The sequence below is a fragment of the Semicossyphus pulcher genome, unplaced genomic scaffold (assembly GCF_022749685.1).
Source record: "Semicossyphus pulcher isolate SPU_LCO1_2020_fin unplaced genomic scaffold, fSemPul1.0.p SCAF_2, whole genome shotgun sequence".
Taxonomy (NCBI): Eukaryota; Metazoa; Chordata; class Actinopteri; order Labriformes; family Labridae; genus Semicossyphus; species Semicossyphus pulcher.
The window spans coordinates 18,754,307-18,775,997 of NW_027211693.1; the positions used below are offsets into that span (position 1 = coordinate 18,754,307).

The 21,691-nt window shown below is 42.5% G+C and overlaps 1 protein-coding gene across 1 annotated transcript in view; it reads left to right on the forward strand.

Moving 5' to 3' along the window:
• Window positions 1-20,775, forward strand: part of pcdh11 (protocadherin 11) — a 129,641-nt gene extending 108,866 nt beyond the window's left edge. Inside the window, exon 7 of the mRNA XM_069669311.1 lies at window positions 20,315-20,775. Coding sequence (XP_069525412.1) covers window positions 20,315-20,775 — 461 coding nt within the window. The remainder of the gene's footprint in view (window positions 1-20,314) is intronic.
• The last annotated feature ends 916 nt before the right edge of the window (window positions 20,776-21,691 follow it).

The following is a 21,691-nucleotide window of genomic DNA, read 5'->3' on the forward strand; positions in this document are numbered from 1 at the left end:
GTATTATCCCGCACTTTCCACACAGATCAAAATATTATCATGTCTGTAAAGCCTACTACGCAACAACAAATAAATACGCTCACACAAATGCACACAAAGAGAAGAAATTTGGTCACATCGACTTGGCAACAGGATGTGACCGAGGATTAAGGATGGCTTGCTTGTCAAAACGCAATCTGCGAACACAGTGATGATCCATAAGCAACGAGACATCCGTTCGGGGCCTGCAAATTCTTTTTACCCTCTGTGAGCAAGGCTGAGCAGGCGAGGAGGAAGAGCAGAAATATGAATGACTGGACACAATATGAATGAGCAGTGTGAGCAAGCATGCTTTATGTGGTCACTTGCTTTATTTAGATCCTGCTCTGTGCTTGCAAACATACAGTTACTTTGCTGTGCAGCAGTGAAAGTTAAATATTAGGCTGGATTTGAAGTGTAATACAAAACGTGCATCTACGAAAGTCTGTTTTTTGTGTGTGTCATTGCCCACGGACATGAACACTGGCGGTTACTTCAAAGTTGTAAATGTCCTTATGATCTGAATCCATCGTTTAAGCGGCTATCTCCCAGCGCATCATCACTTACAATATGCAACCCTGATGGCTAATTACACAGCTAATCATATTGCAGCTATCGACGTTTCAGAGTGATTTGACTGCGTGTTAACATCTTATTTTGATGTAACACCGACATGGACACTGGTAACTAGGTGGCACACGCGGCTAAAACATCAACCAGGTGGTTTGAAAAATCTCACCTTTGGAAGGAGCGAAAGTAAGCAGATGGCGGGCCTTTAGGGTCCATAGCACATTGTCGACAACGAATTACAGTCCAGAGGGGAATGGGATGGCTGATAACCTCCATCCCATGGTTCCATCTGCTGAATCCTAAGCAAGGACGGAGCATGCAGACATGCAAAGCCAGACACCGACATCTTGTAAGCCTGATGTAGAATCACACAAAAGGTGAACGGGGATGCATAAATAATTGTTGTCAAGATGTGTTGTGGAGCTTTCCTTTCATTTCGGTGATGCGTCATAATACGATTTAAAATTGGGCATTATTTGTGAAATGACAATTTGAATCGTAATGTTTTCGTGAATTAAAACGACTGAATAAAAGCGCATCATAAAAGAGCGATGATGATGTAAAAAAACAAGATTAGACGGTCATTCAAAGGGACTCAGCCTGGCGTTTGTGCCGTCAATACAAAGCAATCTCCCGCCTGTTTTCAGGACACCTATTCAAAGCCCCTTGCGTCTGGCTCTGTGGGGTGATCTAAAGAGAAAAGACTCAAGCAACACCAATTGTTAGAAAACGCATGCCAAGCCAAGCCTGCCTTTTGTCCCGTTGAAACAAAGTGGCTCGTCATGTTCTGTACATTCACCGGGGTTTCAGAATAGGCTTTCATCACAATGGCGCTATCTAAATCCTATTGTGGCAGAACAAGGCAATGTTCTCCGAATCAAATAGAAAAGGAATAATGTTGTGTCTAATTGCAGTTCCTTCACTATATTCTCCGACTGGGTTTAATCTAGCTCCATTCATGGCCATGCTAATCACAACATATTCTGTGCTGCAGAATTACCGCAAGGCTGTTATAATTACACAACGGGCATTGGCAGGAGCCTCCAAAGCCATAAATATGAACTGCATGGATACAGTCGCTTGTTTTCATTGATGTCTCAATATTTCAGGGCTGCAAGGAAGAGTGGACAGGGAAAGTTTCAGCTCGGTTAAAATTGCATCCAGCGCTGCAGCCCGGCGTCTCGCTCTCTCCACAATATCGTTCAGCCCATTTGTATGTGACGGGGAGGTCCTCTCTCCCGCCACGCTTCTATGACGAGCGGGTACAGTAAGAAATCAAAGCGCCGGCCGAAACAACAGCTGTTTCTACTTATGTAATGGCTGCAGGATGACTGTTCATATCCTGGCTCGTTGAAGCTGTCACAAATCATTAATCTCGGGCCTGTCTGTGGGGCCACGCTGTCAACTTGTTTTTGGACATCTGTGGCGAGACAGAAGCAGGACACATCAGCTAAACGGGCGCTTCACACCTTTTTGCAATCTTACAAAACGGCTTCAAATAATCTGACCTCACCTGCACCTCTCACTGTTACAATCTGAAGTAGTAAGTCAAAGGAGAAGGAGTGCAGCTGATGTAAAACCTGCTCCGTGCTATTCACCGCATGCACTTTTGTGAGAAAACCTGAATATGAAAATATACACTACTTGAAAAAGAGTCCACGCACTGTCAAGTGAGCACTAAAGAAAGCCATTGCACATTTCTTGATGTTCGGGTGTATATATGTCAGTCGCTCCCTCTTGTGCAATGCTGCATATGTTGTAGTGTGAATGTATTGCAGCTAACAGAGAGCCCTGAGAGCTACCTCAGACCCAATAGCACATCAAGGGGCTTAGCTGCAGCATTAGTGAGGTCTTAAGTAACTTTTCAATTCAGCAGGACAGAGGAGAGGGACACAGAGGGAGACTATGTGCCCTCTACTGGTGGACTAACGCAAAGAATTCAGAGTCGGTTGGGACTTCCTTATGTGGAAAACATGACTCAGATATGAAATGGAAAGGTGTTTACGTGTGTATCAGAGTGTTTGGATTAATTCTGCAACATTTTGTAAGTGAACTGTATTAACAGGAGTGATTACAGGTGTAAACGCGTCCCGGGTTCAGTAGATTTAATTGCTGCTTAGTTGAATTATAATGCTATTTGAGTTTGAATGGAGTAAAGATGGAGGCGCATTGTGCAAGGAATAAAGAAAATTAGATTCTTTGTTGTTGTTTTTTTTTCAATCTACTTCTTGCTGATATTTTGCAAATGAGAACAAATGAATTATAAAAGTATTGAACCGTTAAAGTGAGATGTACAGTTTGGCCCAGCTCATAATTGCTTTTTCAAAGACTAGCCTGGGAAGTAATTAGAGGTTGGAGTAAAAAAAAAAACAGTAACCATTCAGATAATCAGGCTGCCATTAACACCTTAGGGGCTGTGTTCTGTTATCAACTTGACCCTACTTGGAAAAATACACTCCCCCCCCCTTCGCCTGGTTTGCAGTCTTTCACTCTTTAGACACAAAGCGTTAGTGGATTGATTAGTGCAAAGGTCAACGTGTAATACTCCCAGCATATTTGTGGCCCAAGAAGTTATTGACCAAAACAGAATGGATGGCGTCTCACAGTCATTTTCAGCAACTCACTGCGGACAAATTAGAGTCTTTTTTTTTTCTCCACCAAACAAAATCTACTTTTAATGTTTGACCTTTTGTGGAGGGAATTGACAAACTTGAGATTGAGAGTGATTTTCATTATGGAGAGAAACTCATCATTATTGATCAAATTAGGAGGCAGGTTGCAGGAGGGGAGAGAGGGCTGACAGGTGTATTCTGGGGGATGTAATCACAATCATCGAGCCTCCAAACCGCCGACTCAACCCAGCGACCTCTCTCTTTTCACTATTTCTAACACAAACAACACAAGCAACAGTTCAGTGATGCTAAAATATGGGCTGAGGAAAATGAGGGAAGAAAGAAAAAGAGCAGAAAACACTCAGTAAATTAAAAATCTGCTCAGTAATTCAGTAATTATAAAAATGGTACCAAGCTCATTTATACATTTAACAAGTAGAATCCTACTCTTCATTAGAGCAGTTTCTTTTCCATTTCATATTGTGTTTCGCTTCTTTGTCATCTTAGACTTTATTGTTTCACAATAAAATGGCTCGGCAATCTGCTTTGAACATAAAAGATTCATAATATCTATTGTCACTCCGGTTATACAAGAACAACTGTGTGAAATACATTTAAAAAGGGGTATGTATTAAACATAAAAGACATAAAATATAATAAAATAAAATATATACAACAAAATAAGGAAGCGGTACTAAGAATCAAATAAGTGTGTGAGGAATGTGAGGAAAAGAGAAAATGTACATTTAAAGCTAAATATATACATCTAAGACATTTGAGGCGCAAACTAAAACTTAACACAACCCTAAAAACTTTAACTTATCTAACATACCTCAGCACAAGTTACCCTTAAATAACCTAAAAATGTTACATAAATAACCGAACACTAACCTAAACTAACTCTGAGAAGCGGAGCTCCCTTGCGAGTCGCACTCCTCCTGCAGCGCCAGCTTTGTTAAGTCTAAGTCACATGATTTCTTAATTGTGCTTTCAATATAACATGCAAGCAAACTCCTGCACACTGTCTAACTTGCAAAAATAAATGTATCGGCTTGTAACGTTTCAGTACTCGACATCAGGCAAACAGTATGTCTTCTGCACTTCTTCCTCTCCCGTGCACCTGTCCTATGAAATAGATGTGCAAAGTATTTCTCTAATAAGTATTTTACCCAACAGTTTAATGGTATTTATTATCTAAGGCAGTGGTTCTCACCTGGTCTAGCCTCAGGACCCCTCACCTCTTTAATGACGACCTAAATTCTTTAACCAATCAAATTGATTTAAATAAAATCTGTTGCTTAAGAAGAACATATTCTCTCTACAATTCATTCATTCAACAGCCTTTTTGTCAACAGAAACAAACCGAAAAAGTGCAACATAAATGCAGCTACTGCAGGGCTCATCAAGTGTCAAGACTGTAAATGTAACTGTAGCTGTGGTTACCCATTCAGTGGACAAATGGAGTGTGCGTAAACTACACTACTACTGCACACACGTCAAAGGAAACACATGTCCTTCACGATACAAGCACAACAAAAGACCTTTGGCCACACTTTTTTTTTTTTAGCTCCAACACGACCCACTTTTGGTTTACAACCCACCAGTTGAGAACCAGGGATCTAAGAGACAATTTTGGATACTGGTGCACAGACTTGCAACATACTGAAGAGTATGGAGAGTAGACAAACAAGCTGCTCCTTCTCTTCCTCGTTTGAAAGTCTACATAACAGTGATTACCACATTTTAAACATGCTAATAATGCTGCTCATTTCTTCCATGGACGTGTTAATGTTACATTTGGATGAGATTAAAAACTAAACATGCCTTAGGGAAGATGTGGATTACATTCACACCACAGAAAGCCTCTAAAAATGATTAAATGTGTTGATTTATAATAATAAGGTGACAAGAAAATTCCATTCCTAACAGACACACCTTTATGACCATATGGCCAATGTTCCTTTGGCAACAGGTATAAGGTGCAAACAACTGTGAATAATACACGCCTGCTTCCACATGCCACTGACAGTTTGAAAGCAAAACAATACTTTGCTTTCACAGTGAAGTCATGCAGTTTTATTTACAGTTAATTTAATTTATTTACATTATTTCAGCTTCAATAATTGATGCACCATCCATGGATCATTCTTTTCACAAGCAGGGAAGACAGCATCCTATTTAATTTTGTTATTTTCCCATTAAAACCTGAGGAAACATCAAAGGCACAGCGATTTAATTAACAATGTGGAGAGTCTGTGTACAGCCGTCTGCATTTTGCAAATTACTCTTTGCTGAGAATAAGAGACTTATCAGGCCCATACAGACATCGCTGCACACCTCAAAAGAAGTTGTGTTGACACAAGGAAGGGGGAAAATACATGTCTCCCCCAGACAGAATTATCCACTTCACAGGTATTTTCAGTTTACAGTTTCCTGGTTGGAAAAATTAATACCCTTTCTTCCTCTGCCAGTAGAGTTTACAATTCTTTGTTGTGCGCTCTGTGAAATGCGAAAGGAACGAGGGGAAGACGGGGAGTTAAGTATCGTATGAGAAATATCATTGTGATGCGTTCCTTATAGCAGAACAGTTTGTGATAATTGTTTTCGTCGAGGAAAAAGAAGCTGTTTAATGATTATTCCCCTCTTTCCACGAGGGTTCAGGAGCTTTTAGTCGGTTTATCGCTACTTGAGGCTAAAACGTAATCAAACTCGAGGAAGTGCTCTTAGCATGTTTAAAAGTGAGAATGAATAGTATGTCAGATGGAAATAGAAAGAAATAGCAGCATGGGCATGTTTACTACTCAAAATGATGAGGCTTAATCCCACCTTGCTGCTTAAAGATGCATTTAAATCAAAGAGAAATTGGTCTTCTACGCACAGGAGCGCCATATTTAAAGCGGTTTGAGCATCTAGTTTGTTAAAAGGCCCCTCATACAGTATCATAGCACAGGTTTGTTGTCTTGTTCTCACTGTTGTCTTAGCTGAGGTATGATGTCTGATTATATTTCCATAATGAATTATGAATAGAAATGACTGGGGTCACATTGCAGCAAATTAGAAAATGAGTTTATTCTCCTTGTCAGAGAGATGGATGGTTAACACCCAGCCTTCCTTAGGTCTGACTTTAATATGTGGACTCCCTGAGAGCCACTGTAAATACGAGTGGATGTGTGGGTGTGAGAGATAATGAAAGAAATGCTACAAAGCCTGCTGTACTGTAAAACCGGCGCTGGATGATGCCCGGCATAAAGCCTGTGTTTGGTGTTTTTTTTGGACCGTGTTCCCTAATGCCTTTTTCTTGTTGTGTGGACAACTTGCAGAGGAAGTCGCCCGATGCAATGTGCGCTTTAATAATAAAGGGGGATACCTGAAAGTGTCCTCTCACGATGGGGAGGAAATGTAAAAAATAAACAGCAAGAAGAATGAGGATAAGTGAGAGAATAACAAGAGAGAGACAGACAGAGTGAGGAAATAGTTATTTTCTTTCTAAGGGGTGACACCTCTATCCAATCCAATATTATACTTATGTTTTGTTGCAGTGTTCCTCCTCCAGCTTGACATTTCTGGGTTAAAAAGTGCCTATTACACCTCACCATTGCCATGTTTCCCCGTAAATTCACATGAAGATATCTCCACAGAGAGCGGAGCGAACCTCGTTCCTCTATTCCGGTCATGCTCGAGCCGCCACAGGTGAGGAGACGCAAGAGCAAAGCAGAACACAGCGCGGTGATAGAAATGTCACATTTGATGGAATCACTTTAATTACACACGTGTACTAAATTGTTCTGCAGTGGCTGTACATCGTGTCGGCTAATGCCACGCTTTGAGTGACATTCTAATTCACGTGATTTGATGGCACAAAGGAGAGAAAGCATCTGGCGCTTTATCGTTTATTTTAATAATCATTTTAATTATGGCTCGAATCAATCACCGGCGACCTTTCGCAGCATTCGATGAGCAACCGGTTTCTTGCAAAGCGAGACAATAAAGCCATCAAAACAACGTTGACAGAAGCTTTAAAGCTAGAGAACTACTTCTACTACAGCTCCTAATACCGTCATAATAGTTCTAATAATAATATTTCTACCTATCTTGCTCGTTCTCTCCTGATTTCACCTCCTGATTTGGGCTTGCACTCTGACTGTTTCTTGCAGATAATGCTAGGGAGTAAGGGGAGGAGGGGGGGGTGAATGTCATCAATCAGCATTAACCATCAGCTCTGAGCTATTGACTGATGATTCACCACAGCAGAATCTCCTCTGACTCTAAAATGAAAGGCAGCAGCGGCGGCAGCGGCAACGTGAGGCAGAGACACTCAGTTGATTGGCACCTCATTGAGTCTGACAGGGGAGCCTTTGATTGCACTAGCTGTCAATATCACGTAATTGTTTTTCTTACATACATGGTGCCCTCACTCTTTTTCTGCAGCAGGGTCTTCTGTTCCATTTGCTTGGATGGTATTATGCTGCGTTTTTTTTGGGCTTAATTTTGATCCATTATTTTGAAGTATGTGTATTTCTGCACCTCCAGTGATGATTTTATGGCCAAATTTAGCCTCTTGTTGATGCAGAGAGCGAAAAATTATATTTGTAAACCCCCAGCAGCCAATATGTCATCGTAACATCAGCGCATTAAGATTCATAGCCCATACTAGACGGCTAGATTAGCTGCATATGGCTGTAAATCTGTCCTTCACAGCCACCCTAGGGTGTATCAGAGTAGCCAGTTATGCCTCCAAGCTTTAATTGGACCCCTTTCAATTATCACATTAAGTGTGTTACTGGAAGACGTACACTGAGCACACTTCAGGCTTGACAAGTGTGAACTCAGCGTGTATTCTCTGAAGTCAGGCTAAAAATTTCGTTTAAATTTCTTCTTAAATGACACCCATAACCGCCGAGAGGAGGCGGTCAGGGCCGGAGAGTGACCCCGTTCCGCACCCCAAGGTCGGCGGGGGAGATTTAATTGAAATTGGAACCTGATAGTTTGGAATAATTAGCATTGTGAGAGTGGGGAGAGGTAAAATAAAGAGGACATCAGTGCTTGGTGGGGGGAGAAAAAAGGCAGAGGTGCCAAGTTATCAAGTGGAGAGAATTGAGTGTCACTGTGATTGACCGGAGTTGAGTCTGGATGTCAGATATGAAACTGAAACTTATTGCAGACAAGACACGCAGCGGTGAAACTTGTTGGAACTGACACAAGTTTACAAAGGTCAGTATCCATTTTTATAAACTTCTAGGCTTTGACCCGGGGTCTTATGCAAAGGCCAGAAAATGTTCATAGAAACTCAGCCTTGTCTCTCTAGCAAACACTGCGGATGCACGTCTCCTAATATCATCCGCCCTGTGCTAGCAGCCTTCTCCTCCCACCCGTAAAACAAACTCCGCCACCCTTCAGCCCTCGAAGACTTCTGGAGTCCCTTCTGCCGGGTCCAACATTTCCGCACCAGTTAATAAAGGGGAAATGAATTGTATCAGTGTTGCTGTCTTTGCTCATAGTGAATAGGAAATTATCATAGAGATGGGTATTGGTGGCTTCACACACTGAATTACATGGAGAGCGAGCCTGTTTCTCCCTCTGTCACACACACACACACACACACATACGCAGCTTGAAATAAACTGCGGGGTAAAATTGGCCGTAGTGATGTCATCATAGCGGTGGCAATTTTCTCGCACAATTCCACAAACACCCGGATATGTTAGTGACATTTACAGCTTTTTTATCCCCCCTCTAAACTTGCTTTCTCTCCACGCCATCCCCGGGCTCTGCTAAGACGTGTCAACATTAGAGTCGATACTACATGCCAGGCAGAAGAAATGTGACATACCCTTGCCTCTTTGCGGGTGTTTGTCGTGTTCGAGCAGGACCAAACAACTGACACAAAGAGGATGGCACCCAGGGACAGACAATATACACAAGTGTCCTCAGGGCCTGACAGGCGCACAAAATCAAAGATGTGGGGTGTTAATATCTGATAGTTAGTGCTGGAGGCTAAACAGCATAAAAGACATTGAGGTCAATGGGTTGCCAGCAGTCTCTGGAGCAAAGTAGCGCCATGGCTATTTTCACCGACTCCTCCTCTGCGGACTGTCGGAGCCACTGGAGGATTCTCTTCATCATCACAGTCGGAACACAATCACGGACCTACTTTCTGCTTTTGCCCTTTGATTTTATTATAAATTTACTTCTTTTATTGAGACATTTTGGAGCCAAATTACAGGCTGTTAGACAAAAAATGAGACAGAATCTAAAAACAGTGGCTGAGCAAACTAAGAAAAATTGAATAGGACTAAAAGCAATTATTTTGAGGAAGTAGGTATGCCTCCCTCTTTATTAAAAATGTTAAAGACCAGCTCCTGTTATGTTTTAAGAAGTATAAAATGCTCTGCTTGAAATAATAAATCGTGTCTGATAAGTTTTTTCTGCAAAATACATTTAATTACCTTGTAAAAATGCTCCCGAGGCATCTCCTCCTTCTCCCTCATTCTCCCCACTATGTACTACGTTACTCCTTTGTAAAATTACAGCCCAAAACAAAACACGTCTCTGCCATCGTTTAGTGGCAACTTGTTGAAACTTAGCTAGCTTGAAATGCAGTAATTAGTAGCAGTAACGTTAACGTCAGCAGTCAGTAGTAAGTTTGCAAAAATTACGGTTACAGCTGGCTCGCGCATTTCCGAACTGGTTGCCATCGTTGACTGTATAAAAAGATCTACGACATGACAGCTCCCTAAAAGTGAAGCCAAAACATCTCTATCGCCCCCTGCTGACTGGCTGCAGTATAGGTCATAAAGCCCGCCTCCTCCATGTTAACAGATGGGACATGAGTCAAACTATAAAATCAAAATACACGCCAAATAAATTTTTCTCAAACATGTTTTCTGTCATAGCTAGTTATTATCATGCTGATTTACGTTTTTCTTACAAGTTCATTTTTAATTCGTTATTTGATGCTGTCAAAAGGATGATTGACAGTTCTGTTGACAAATACGGCCCCTGCAGCCGATCTGTTCCGGATTAGCAGAGTAGAGGAGGAATGGCGAAATGTTACTAAAACAATCACTACAGTCATTGAAGTTTCCATATCTGTGAACGTCTGCTTCGGACCAACACTAAGAAGCTGTTCTGCTGTTAAACACGCCGGCGTGTGGGATCCTTGCTGTTTTTTTCAGTAAGTTAAGTGTGTGTTTTGGTTAGCAGAAGTGGCTACCGCAGCTCCACCTGCCGATCTCTACTGCGCAGACTCTGGCTCGATGACGTCACCATCGCAAGATGGCAGCGCCTATCACAGGGGCTATTTACGCATCAATTCCTTACAGTGAGAGCAGATGGAGACGAGTCGTCCATCTATATATACAGTCATTGGTTGCCATAGGTTACAACACAATGATATGCATAGCGTCACCGTCCATTAACAGGATTGGCTCCTCAGGTTTGTGACGTCTTAAACCTGCCAATCTGAAAGATGTATTTGTATTTACAGTTTGACATTTTCAGTGATATTTATAGTAGTTAAGTTATTGTATTGAATAAAATCGCCACACATTATAATTTGCTACAATTTATTTTGCTAAGACAGTAATGTTGTCTTAACGTCAGTTTACAGTGCTTATGTAAAGTAATAGATTTTAGTATTTTTTTGTAGATACAAACAGCAGCAAAATGACTTAATTAAAGTGACAACAGCAGTTATTTTATGTATCAAAAGTTGTTTTTTTTTCTTAGCAGATTTAGTTTTATTGCATTACTTATGGGCTTAACTCGACGCTATTTTTGCTTATGTTCCAGCATCTGCCTTATTGCATCCTCTCTCTCTCCTTCCGTGTGTCTATCGTATCTGTCGCTCTCGCTGTGGGGAATGTTAGTTGACAATGCCAGCACTCAGCACACCCCAAATAAAGTGCGTAGTGACAGAGACATTAACACAAGCCACTGAGTACCTCTGTGATTTTAGCGAGAGCGTATCTGTCAGCAGGGCCTGGAGGAGTAGAAGGCATCTATCTGAACTTCCAGCGGCTGGTGTTTGGGTGGAGGACTGTGGCAGTCAACATCAAAACAGCAAAAGTAAAGCCGTGATTTATTGAATGTGCCGCTTGCGTCCGCTTTCATGTTTGCCGGTGATACATTATATGACTTTTCTCGTGCTTTCAGGAACATAGCGATGCGGATGAATTAAACATGTTAAGCAGGAACAGGTCTTTCTCTGAAAGCCTTACCCTTTTCATGATAACCCCTTTTTAGACATTCAGCGGACTTATCACAGCGTATAAATAGGACAGAATTCATTATTCAGGGGAGGTTTCGGTGAAAAATTAATAGTTGTCCCCGGAGGAGGCTCTGTGGCGCTCCGGAAAAGGAAAACCTTTAAAGTGTACATGCACAGGGGGATCTGGGGAGAGTGTGCCCCTCATACTAAAACCTTTACCATGCTACACTACACACTGATACTGCAAATATAAGTTTGCTCAGCACTAATGACTGTGACTAATACCGTACACAGTCTGCATTCATGCCTAAGCCGTCCACAAAATATTTGTAGGATGGGGGAAGAAAGGGACAGAGGAAAAAAAGGGATGGTATGAGTGTCTGCTCCTGACACTGACACCTCATATAGATTACACATTTTCCAGGATTGCCTGGAGGGACAAAACATCCAGACTTGAGCTGCTGACATCTGAAGAGAGGCTCTCTTTTTGAGACAACACTGAATGATTTCACTTAGAAAAACCTCGCCGTACAATAAACACACACCCTCGGAAAAAAAAACTAACACAACCTGTACAGCAGGTCTCCCTCTCAGCTCTGTCATATAAGAGATTACAATTTCCAGCATGCCCAGATCACTCATGCACTGAAATCACGCCGCCGCCGGTGCTGAGTGGTTTTCAGCCTGCCAGTTATCCGGTGAAAGATGGGCTTCACGATGCCTTTGTATCCACTTCCTATCTGCCCGGCCATGGAGGCAATAACAGTAATGTATGGCTAAGGGAAAACAGAGCTAATCATCAATGACTGCAAGATATATAGCATATGCAGTGGCACCTTGTTTATTACCCTCTCTTCTCCTCCTGCTGGATCCATCGGCGATACAGACGGGCTGCCACATCCGAGAGCTTCTTCAATGTTAATTTGATTCATTCTTGTTTTCCATAATAATTGGGGGCAATGGGTCAGTGTGATGAATTTGCTTGTTACATGACACAGGATGTAGCACAGTGGTGGCTGCTGTACCGTTTGTCTCTCCAGTATCTCCTCCATCATGCGAAGCAGAGGCCCCCGTCTTACTGTTCGTAACGCAACAGGTTCGGTTCCTCGAGGGCCCGCTTAGGCTCCAAATCTGCCTCTAATTTGATTTTAAAAGGGAAGCTAAGAGTGTCATAAGTGACATTTACATTTTTAGATCAGAGTCGTTTCCTAAAAATCATGCTTGTTTAGACAGTATCCCTGCTGGAACAATCCAATCTCCCTGCAAATATCACACAGCTTTGTCAGGTCGCACTTAATCAGTCGACTTTTCTTTCTGTTCTTAATCCTTCTAAAATATTTTCACTTCCTTTTCATTCGCCGCTTTTTATTTTCATTTCCCAGGCCTCGCATTATCTACACAATATGGAAATTTTCAGACATCCATCCATGTGCAATGAATTTTAAGGTGGATTCACACTTTATTTTTTTCCTAAGTCTTATAAATATGCATTTATGTATTGCTTCTTTGTCGGAGACAGCACGGCTACAGTATATCACAGTATCTTGTACGGACTCACAAAGAAGAGATTGAACAGTGTTTCTTGTAGGAGATGTTAAACTCAGAGCACCAGTGTGTGTGTGTGTTGTGTTCCTACCCCCCATAGAAAGTGTGTGCCCCCTCCTCCTTTGTGTGTCACTGCAGTGATGAGCGCTGATTGCAGATTGTTATGGTGTTTGCACCTCTCATCTATGTGGCCCATGCTGGGTATTTGGCCAGGCCTGATTGTGTTGACGGTGACACCGGTGTCTTGTCCTCAGGAGGGGAGGCCCAATAGTGGTCCAGACATAATGAAGGAGATGTAATCAAGCAATGTCACACACAAAAAGTCAAGTGTCAGGAGGAAAGCTGTTTCTGTGTTCTACCTTCCCGACCGCGCGCTCTGTTGATGGAAATCACACGAATGCTGTTGTTGATGTCGGGGTAAACATTTTATGCTGAGGCGAAATGAAAATTTTAGGTGTTTTTTTTCCCACCGCAGACAACAAAGGTGACTTGGAGATAAAGGAATTTACATCAAATTGAATCAGTGCATTGTGTCGCCGTTGTATATTCGGGAGGTAGAAATGGGTGCTTCAACCTACAACCTACTTTTAATCAATGGCAACAAAAAGGAAAAAGCAAGTGCCTCTGCGCCGAGTTGTTCAAGGGATCCTTTCTCTCTTTGTGCACTTTGTCCTCTCTCTGTGCTTTGTCATTTGTTTTGGTGTTCTAATCTCAGCCAAGTCAATAATATTCTTTGTTGTCTGAAATTGTGTGTCGGGAACAAAAAGGCCTCCTCCTTTTGTTGAAAGTACCTGTCTGTGACTTTTCACTCTCTCTCAGACTCCCAGATAAAGTAATCATTAGATGTTGTTTTCTGCCTGCAATTACTTTCAGCTACAATGGGTCAAACACTGGGAAAGCAGAAGGGGTCGAGAGGAGACAAGGCTAGATGGATTACAGGCGAGGAACTGTATAGGTCCCGCAAGTGCTGATAAATACGTATGTGGCTCGGAGACTCACCGCGTTCAGTAAATGCATCAAAAGTAATTAGTCTTGAGTATATATGGACAACCTCGCTCCCCTCTTATCAGCGCCATTGTCTCCTTTTAAAAAAGGCCATTCATTACGTCTGTTTGAAAAAGTTGAAAAGAGGAGCGATGGCATTTCTTATATCTCACTTTGAATCACTGCGACGCAGAATTTATGTTTGAGTGGGGAAAATCCACTCGGCCATTATTGCAGGTAACTCATTAGCATTCAGTGCTGATGAGAGTAGCCATTAAATGGAGGCAGGCTGCTCAGAGATACTTTCCCTCCACATTCTATAATAAAACCCCGTTGATAAAGTCCACACACGCTGTGTGAGCCAGCACGGCTCCCTTATAGAACTTAATACATGTCAGCCTCCTACAGAGCACCCCTGACCTCTGCGGCACTGTTGATCTTTGCCTTCCAAAGAGCACGCCAAGTTTTTATTGCTACAATGGAATATTTACGTCCTCCCCTACGCCCTTGTCAGCGGTGACAATGACAGCTCTTATTGCCTTCGCCAGGGATTATACTGTACCTCCTCCTGATAAAAGTAAAGAAAGCCAAATAGCTTTTGAGTCTGACGTGCAGAGAAAAGTTAATTTTCAGACTCATTGCCATAGAGACAGGCTTTTCTTTCCGGGAGCAGTTGCAGACCTTGTCTCCCAGCCTGCATATTCTTATTTCATTGTTAAAGTCGTGTTCGTGTATATGCAGCACTTATAAGTATTGCATATAGCATTCGTTCCTGCAGAAAGCAGACTCTCACGAGCTTTGCGCTGTCGTGAATAGAACATGAATTCATCTGCGAGTACACATCATCAAAACTATGAATCAGTCATAAGCGTGCATCATAAATAAGAGCCTGGAGAAAGCAGGAAGAATGGTGAAATGCATCAAGCGTTTAAGCGGACCTGTCTCGTATTTGTAATTCTGTGAAAGTGAGACATTAGTCTCTCCTTCAAATGATGATTGCCAGAGCTGTGATGAAAGTAATGGCATCTCTCTTTTCAGTGCAACACCAAGGGGTTTTAATAGCGCTATTATTATTAATGGCCATCCATTTGCTTATCCAGATTGTACGTTTGGAGTGAGCGTAAGGCCGTGTGAAGTGATAAAGTCTTGGTAATTACAAACCCAATTATTTCTACTGAGATTCTATTTGTTTGAAAGAATCTTCCATATTCTTGTGTTTCTGTCTTTTTGGTCTCCCTGCAGACGCGTGACACGTGCTCGTGTACCCGTCGCATCTCCTCCTCTCTCACACTCGGTCTCATTTCAGCCCCTATCAGACACATAATATGATAATGATAATATTTTTGCTCTCGTGATCGCTGCAGCACTTGTATTCACCGCGATGGTTCTAAAAAAAAAAAAAACCTTGATGAAAGACGAGTCCTCCTTTTTTTAAACATCTCATAAACGCTGAGCGTAAGCCTCTTTGCATTTTTCCCTTTATTTTCTGGCACCATTAAACCTGTTGAGTCTAAATTAATTGACACTAAGAGGGGCAGGTCTGCAGGTGATAATGCCTTGGGCGCTGAAAGGGTTTTATTTTCTTGGCGTAGTTACATTCCGGATTTTGTTTGAACTTTTGCACTTTTGTGAGTCGAAAAAAAACAAACTTTTGAGCTTTCAAGTTTCTGCAGTGAGTGTTAGAAGAAAACAGCCGTGCTGCATAGTGACAGGCCATGTATCACACACTAGACAATAAAGAGAAAGCAAAGAAAAAGCTTGAGTCCAATAGATCAAATATATAGATTTACACGATTTCAGCAGAGGGGACTATACCGCAGTCATGCGTTGGCTGTGGAGCCTCTTAAATCACGCTGCAGCGTACATGTGGCGTATAAAGACATTTCAAATACGGCCATGCCAATGCTTACATAAAGGCAGTCTGCGAGGCCTGATAAAGCTTCTTTTGACAATCCTTAAGTTGGATGCATACAGGTTTCAGGCTAAAACTCTGAAAACACTGCACCAATTACCGCAGTGGGATGAGTCAGGGGCCTAGTCCACCTTCCTGATGGCTGTTTGAGGATTTTAATGGCCTAGATGCATGCAATTATCCTTTTAATTAGCAATAATGAGTTTGCGCATGCTGAAATAATAAGTCGAACCGTGATATGTGTGCAGACCTTAATGTGAAGCTCATCAAGATGTAACTAGCTCTGTCAGTAAATATCATCAACTGTCATGTTAAATATCTCATCGCATTGTGCTGAGAGGTCCTGATCAGCCGGCTAATGCGCATCCTAGCTGTGCGCGAGTGTTCCTGCCTGTCAGAACATGTATTTGCATTAGTCGACTTAACGACCATCGGGGGGGGAGTGAGATTGATACCAATATAATAAAAAAGAAACATATAATAATGAAGACACAAAATGTCAAACAGTACAGCTTTGTAATGTAGCACTTGAGCGTCCTCGCGGGACGCAACCTCGCACTGTTCATCATACCTAAATCAAATCATTATAAAATTACCTTGATGCCAAAATGTAACCAATTATCTTTATATTACCAACTGTGTACAGTAACTCAGCATTAGCATGCAGCAGTGTGGGCCTGAAAATTTGTATTCCTGCTTATTATTCCAGCATTGCAACCCTGAATTAATATCCAAGGCAGGAATGGCCATACACACAGCAACGGTAAGCAGAGTAACCCTGCAGTATATCCACCGCTGTTATAGGAAGCTGTAGAGGAAACACAGGTGTGCCATGTACGGCTGTTAATTGTTTTAAATTAGAATGTGAATTTGTTTTCTGGGATGGTTCGGTATCAAAGCTACACTTAAGAGGGCTTTATCGCCAGTGAATCACCTGCACGCCCGCTGACTGGGATATTACAAAGTGTGCTTGAGCGGGGGCTAAACAAAATAAGTTTAACTCATGTACACTATAAGTCGAACCAATACAATAGACATTGAGGGAGGTTTGTTAGGACTGGCTCTGTTTGCACGGTGTACTGGGCTGCAAAAGATTGAAAGACACTGAGCCTGGTGCACATTTATTCCCTGCTAAAGACCTAAAATAGTTAAAGGGGAGGGTGTTATGCCAATTTGAGCTTCATGTTTCACTCTGTGATACCTGTGGAGTAGCTTAGCATAATTAACAGTTAAAAAAAACTCGTTTTTCTCACACTGGTGCTCTGTGCCTGCTTGAAACGACTCAGTCATCTCTGTCCCTTTAAGAAGCCCCGCCCCTACAAGCCCGCTTTCTTCTGATTGGCCAGCTCTTTGAAGCCTGCTGAGGCCCGCACGTTGTGACATCACAAAAAAACTGTGCGACACCTGGCGTTCACAGCAGCCTGCGGACTGAGCGGAGAAGAACATACTTTTACCTACAGATTTGAAACTTCCCACATCCATCATTGTAACATTTTATGTATGTCTTAAAATGAGAAAATCATATACCCCCTCTTTAAAAGTCTGAAGATTAGAATATAATAATATGTCTAATATTATAATAATAATATAAGTCTTAAAAATGTTTTGTACAGCGACTGAATCAGACTTGATTGCAAAATATTTCTATTTTTCAAAATCCAACCCCCTCAATTAAAGGATTTCATGCACTCATAAAAAGCATTGGCACATTGGTCACCCACGTTGTTTCCAGGCAGATTGAGCATTTTTCTTTCAGTGCAAAAAAAACCCAGATTCTTTGTAGGTGCTTTTCGTGCCATGCAGCACTCTAAAACCTTTCTCTTACACATGTTCAATGTTTATACAAGCTGTAATGTTTGACCGCACGAGTGGAAGGTCAGCTGAAGGTGGATGCAGCGGTGTTCGATCTCTGGCTGGCCAAAGGATGTGTTGATGTTGCAGAACAAGATTGCTGTAGGCTACCACCGGTATTGACCTTGCATATGACCATAAGATCAACTAGAAAAGCCGTGCCACTGCGGGGTGTCTAGAAATACACAACACGACCATGGATAATAGATTAGCTTATAACAGAGCAGTCAAATTAGCATGCAGGCTGTTTGGAATCAGAACATGATTTGAATACCATTTCATTTCAGGAGTCAACGGCAGTCAGTTAAGCAGGGTGATTGCAGGTGAGCTTGTATTAGATGTTCAGTTAACTCTACAGAGAAACTGAGCAGGAATCACAGTTTTGTTTCAAGCACATCACCATGAAGATGAAACATCTCAAATGAGAACAGTAGGTCTGATCCGAGTCGTGCTGTCTATTACACCCAATTGTTTGCCATTATCCCCACTTGTCTGCCATTCAAATTTCCTTGAAGGAAAGTAGAAAAGAATGTTCTCAGCATCAGGGGATTCGGGGCGTCAGTGATGTGTGATTCCTCCCGAAAGCTCCGCAGGGTACAGTTGTTTCCCCTGAATACAAAAGACAGCGGCATCACAAGCAGGCTGCGGCGTACCTCGAGCTGACGAAAGCAGCCAGAGCTGTCAGCGACATCACTCACGCCGCGCTCCCACCCTCCCAAACCCGCCACCGTTTTTCCAAACTATCCCCCCGGAATAGAAAATAGTACAGGCCCGTGTCTTTTGGAAAGGCTGGATGTGAAATATTGCATATAAAAAATTGGAGGCACTGAAGGCTGTTGACACAGAACTGCTGTGAGTTCAAGCTGTGTGAAGTCACGGCACCACAGACTACCTGAAAGTACGCTAGGTTAAAGACAGCTTCACCCTTTGGCTGCACTGATAATTTAAAGTTGGGGGTGGGTGGTGGAAATCTGGCAAAGAAGCACTTTTAAATGTTTCTGTGAGGAACAAGAGCACTTTCCTTGTGTGTCCTTGTGCATGCTTGTGGAATAAGAAGTTCATGCTAGCAGCATTACCTCATCAAAAATGGCAGTACCTCGAAAAAAAGCATTACCAGCAGCAGAAAACCCTCGCAGAGAGATTGAGTCAGGGCACGGCCGAGACTTGGCTCGGCCCTATTGTGCTAGCTCAGAGAATGAGAAAGCAGCATCCATTTTTGCCTTAATGAAGTTAGTGACCCTCTGAAAGGTGACACATTTACCGCCCAGGGGATTTATACACTCCTGCTCCAAGGCTCCAGTTCAATATGGAGAGGACAGATTTGACTCCACGTGGGTACTCCAAATATATCCTCACAATTTATACCAGGCGATTCATTTTCAGACACTGCGCTCGTAATTAAAGTTGACGCTGGGATGTTCAATCTGCGATGGCACAGAAATACAAAAAAAGCGAGACAATCTAGATAGTTTTGGGAGGCCGGACTTGTATCGTTTATGTGGACTATTCTGAATCTTCGTTTGCAGAATGTAATAAAATAATAAAGCCGGTTGCGAGCAGGAATAGAATTACACAAAGAAAGCAGAACTGTGTGTGAAAGAAAGTTGTCCCTGTGTACTAGGGTCTAAGGCCACTTAATTATTTATATCATTCTTACTTATGCAAATATACTAAATAATTTCTACATGACAGCTTGAAGCTGAAGCCTCGAGGAGCGATGTGATGTTTGAATGAGGACTGTCTTTCCTTCGCATGGCCTAGGAAACATAACACCGCGGGCTCCTGGTTGCCTTGGTGCGCACTGTTTTACATTCTAATTATCTGGCTTGACAGGCTTTATTGCTGAGGCTCAATGCTGAGGCCTCATCCCAGACTCATTCCACATGTGATGTCAGCGCAGGGATAATGAGATAAGATAGTTTGAGTGCTTCGCCTTGGCCAGACGCATCCTCGTTCAGTTTTCGGGGGGCGGGGGGGGGGTTTCTTCCCTTCAATGTTTGAAACCTAAATGCTGCCACAATTAACCGTGCATATTAATTGTATCTGAATATGCTAAAGATGCTAACAGAAAACTGGGATAATGGTTTTTTTCCGAGTATTTGAGTTTGGTTATTTGACCAGATTTATCTCGGATTCTGGAAGATCAGACGGGTTTAAGGTGCGCCACATTGACAGTGCTTAAAATAAACAATGCTTTGTTAAGATGTTCATTAAATATTTAATACAGTAAAGCCAATGCGAGACACAAACAGCGAGACATTTTTTTTCCTAACTCTAATTAAGCTACAGGGAATTCCTTGCATATTGTAGGTAAACAGACCGAGGCATGGGAATACCAATGGAAATTAAATGCTCTGCTGGTGTTTTTCTCATTACAAGATGAAATGAAACATTTATCACTGACTTTCATTTCGCTAAAAGGCTGACATTTTGTGGGTCAACCACAGAAAAGGTGACAACTCTCCTCTGTTAGCATTTTGATTCATGAGTTCAGCCACTTGTTTTACAGCAGCCCGGTAAAATTGTCGCTTTGTTGTTTACTCTTTGTTTGTTCTGACATGTTGGATTAACTATGTTGTTTCTTTTCTTCTGTCTTCTTCTCTTTATTTACAGCCATCGAGGTGAACCTGCAGAAAGCCCTGGCCGAGGCCTCTGAGACCTGCACCCAGGAGTGTCTGATACTGGGCCACTCTGACAGCTGCTGGATGCCCCCAGCCCTGGCCCAGTTCCAAGGGTCCGGTAGCAACAGCCCCTCCACCACCCCAACCGCCGCCGCCATCACCGCTGCGATGCCCTCTTTTGGCTTCCAGCAGAGCTTCGCCCGGGGAGCCAAGGCTAACATGGGCAGCTTCGGGGTCATGGATGGTCGCCATACGCTGGGTAGGTCCGTGCCCAAAAAAGATGACCTGGACAAAGGGATCAACCGGCCGCAGTTCTACAACACCCTGGATAGACACTGCAGCAGTAAGAAGGAGGACCCTGTCAAGGTCATCCCCCTGGCGAGCTTCTCCTCCCCCGGGCAGCAGACCACCGGCGGGGGCAGCGGCTCCTTCTTACATGAGCACCAGTTGTAAGAATGAAAGACAGACCTTCATTGCCCTGACATACATGTGACTCAATCCATAGACGGCTTTTTGTCAGTGACTTTATGATCGGTATGTACGCGTACGTGTGGAGGTATGCAACATTTGAATAACTTCGACCAGCTAATGAAGACATCTGAGCATGGATTCCATCATGACGACGCTGTTCAGACAAAGTCACATGGGATCAGTCTGCCAGCTAACGCACTTGAAAGGAAATGTTTAAGACATAACACAGCAGGCCCATGTATAATTAATAAAGGTAGTTCTATACCAAAGTAGTTCATTCACAGAAAAAAAAAGAAATTTTGCTTCAGTTTGGTGATGTTTGCTTAGTGATATGAAAAGGCAATGTACGCTTTTCCTTGGGCCCAGCTTGTCCTAAAAGATCATTTCCACATGCAGAAAAACATGCAATTACAGTACTTTGTGTTGAGTGAGCTAAATCGGGCTAAATGTTACTTATGAGCTCTGGGTGGATGATGTTTCTGTTCATGTTCTAGTGAAATATGGCTCTATATAACACGCAGCACAAACTCCTTTGGTGGTGGGAGATGTTTCTTTTGTCTTGCTTGAACGTGTTTCAGAAGTCTATTTTGGTCAGGGGACTGCAGACAGATGAAAAAAAAAGTCTACAAAGCATATCTAGGCCAATGGTAGACAACACCTGTAATCTCTCGCATTTTGCATTTTCACCACGGACCAGTACACAAATTAGCACAGAGAAAAAAACTCCTGCACACACACACACACCCAAGAAAGATGAGTTCCATATGGCGGTTGCTCCATCTTTGCCAACTCTATTAAGAAAACGTTCAGTAAGTATCTCAGTAGCTTAGCCTTGAAAGGCGCAGACAGATGCGCTTTGGAAACGTACTCTTTGTTTCCTTTCTTTTGTTTCTATTTC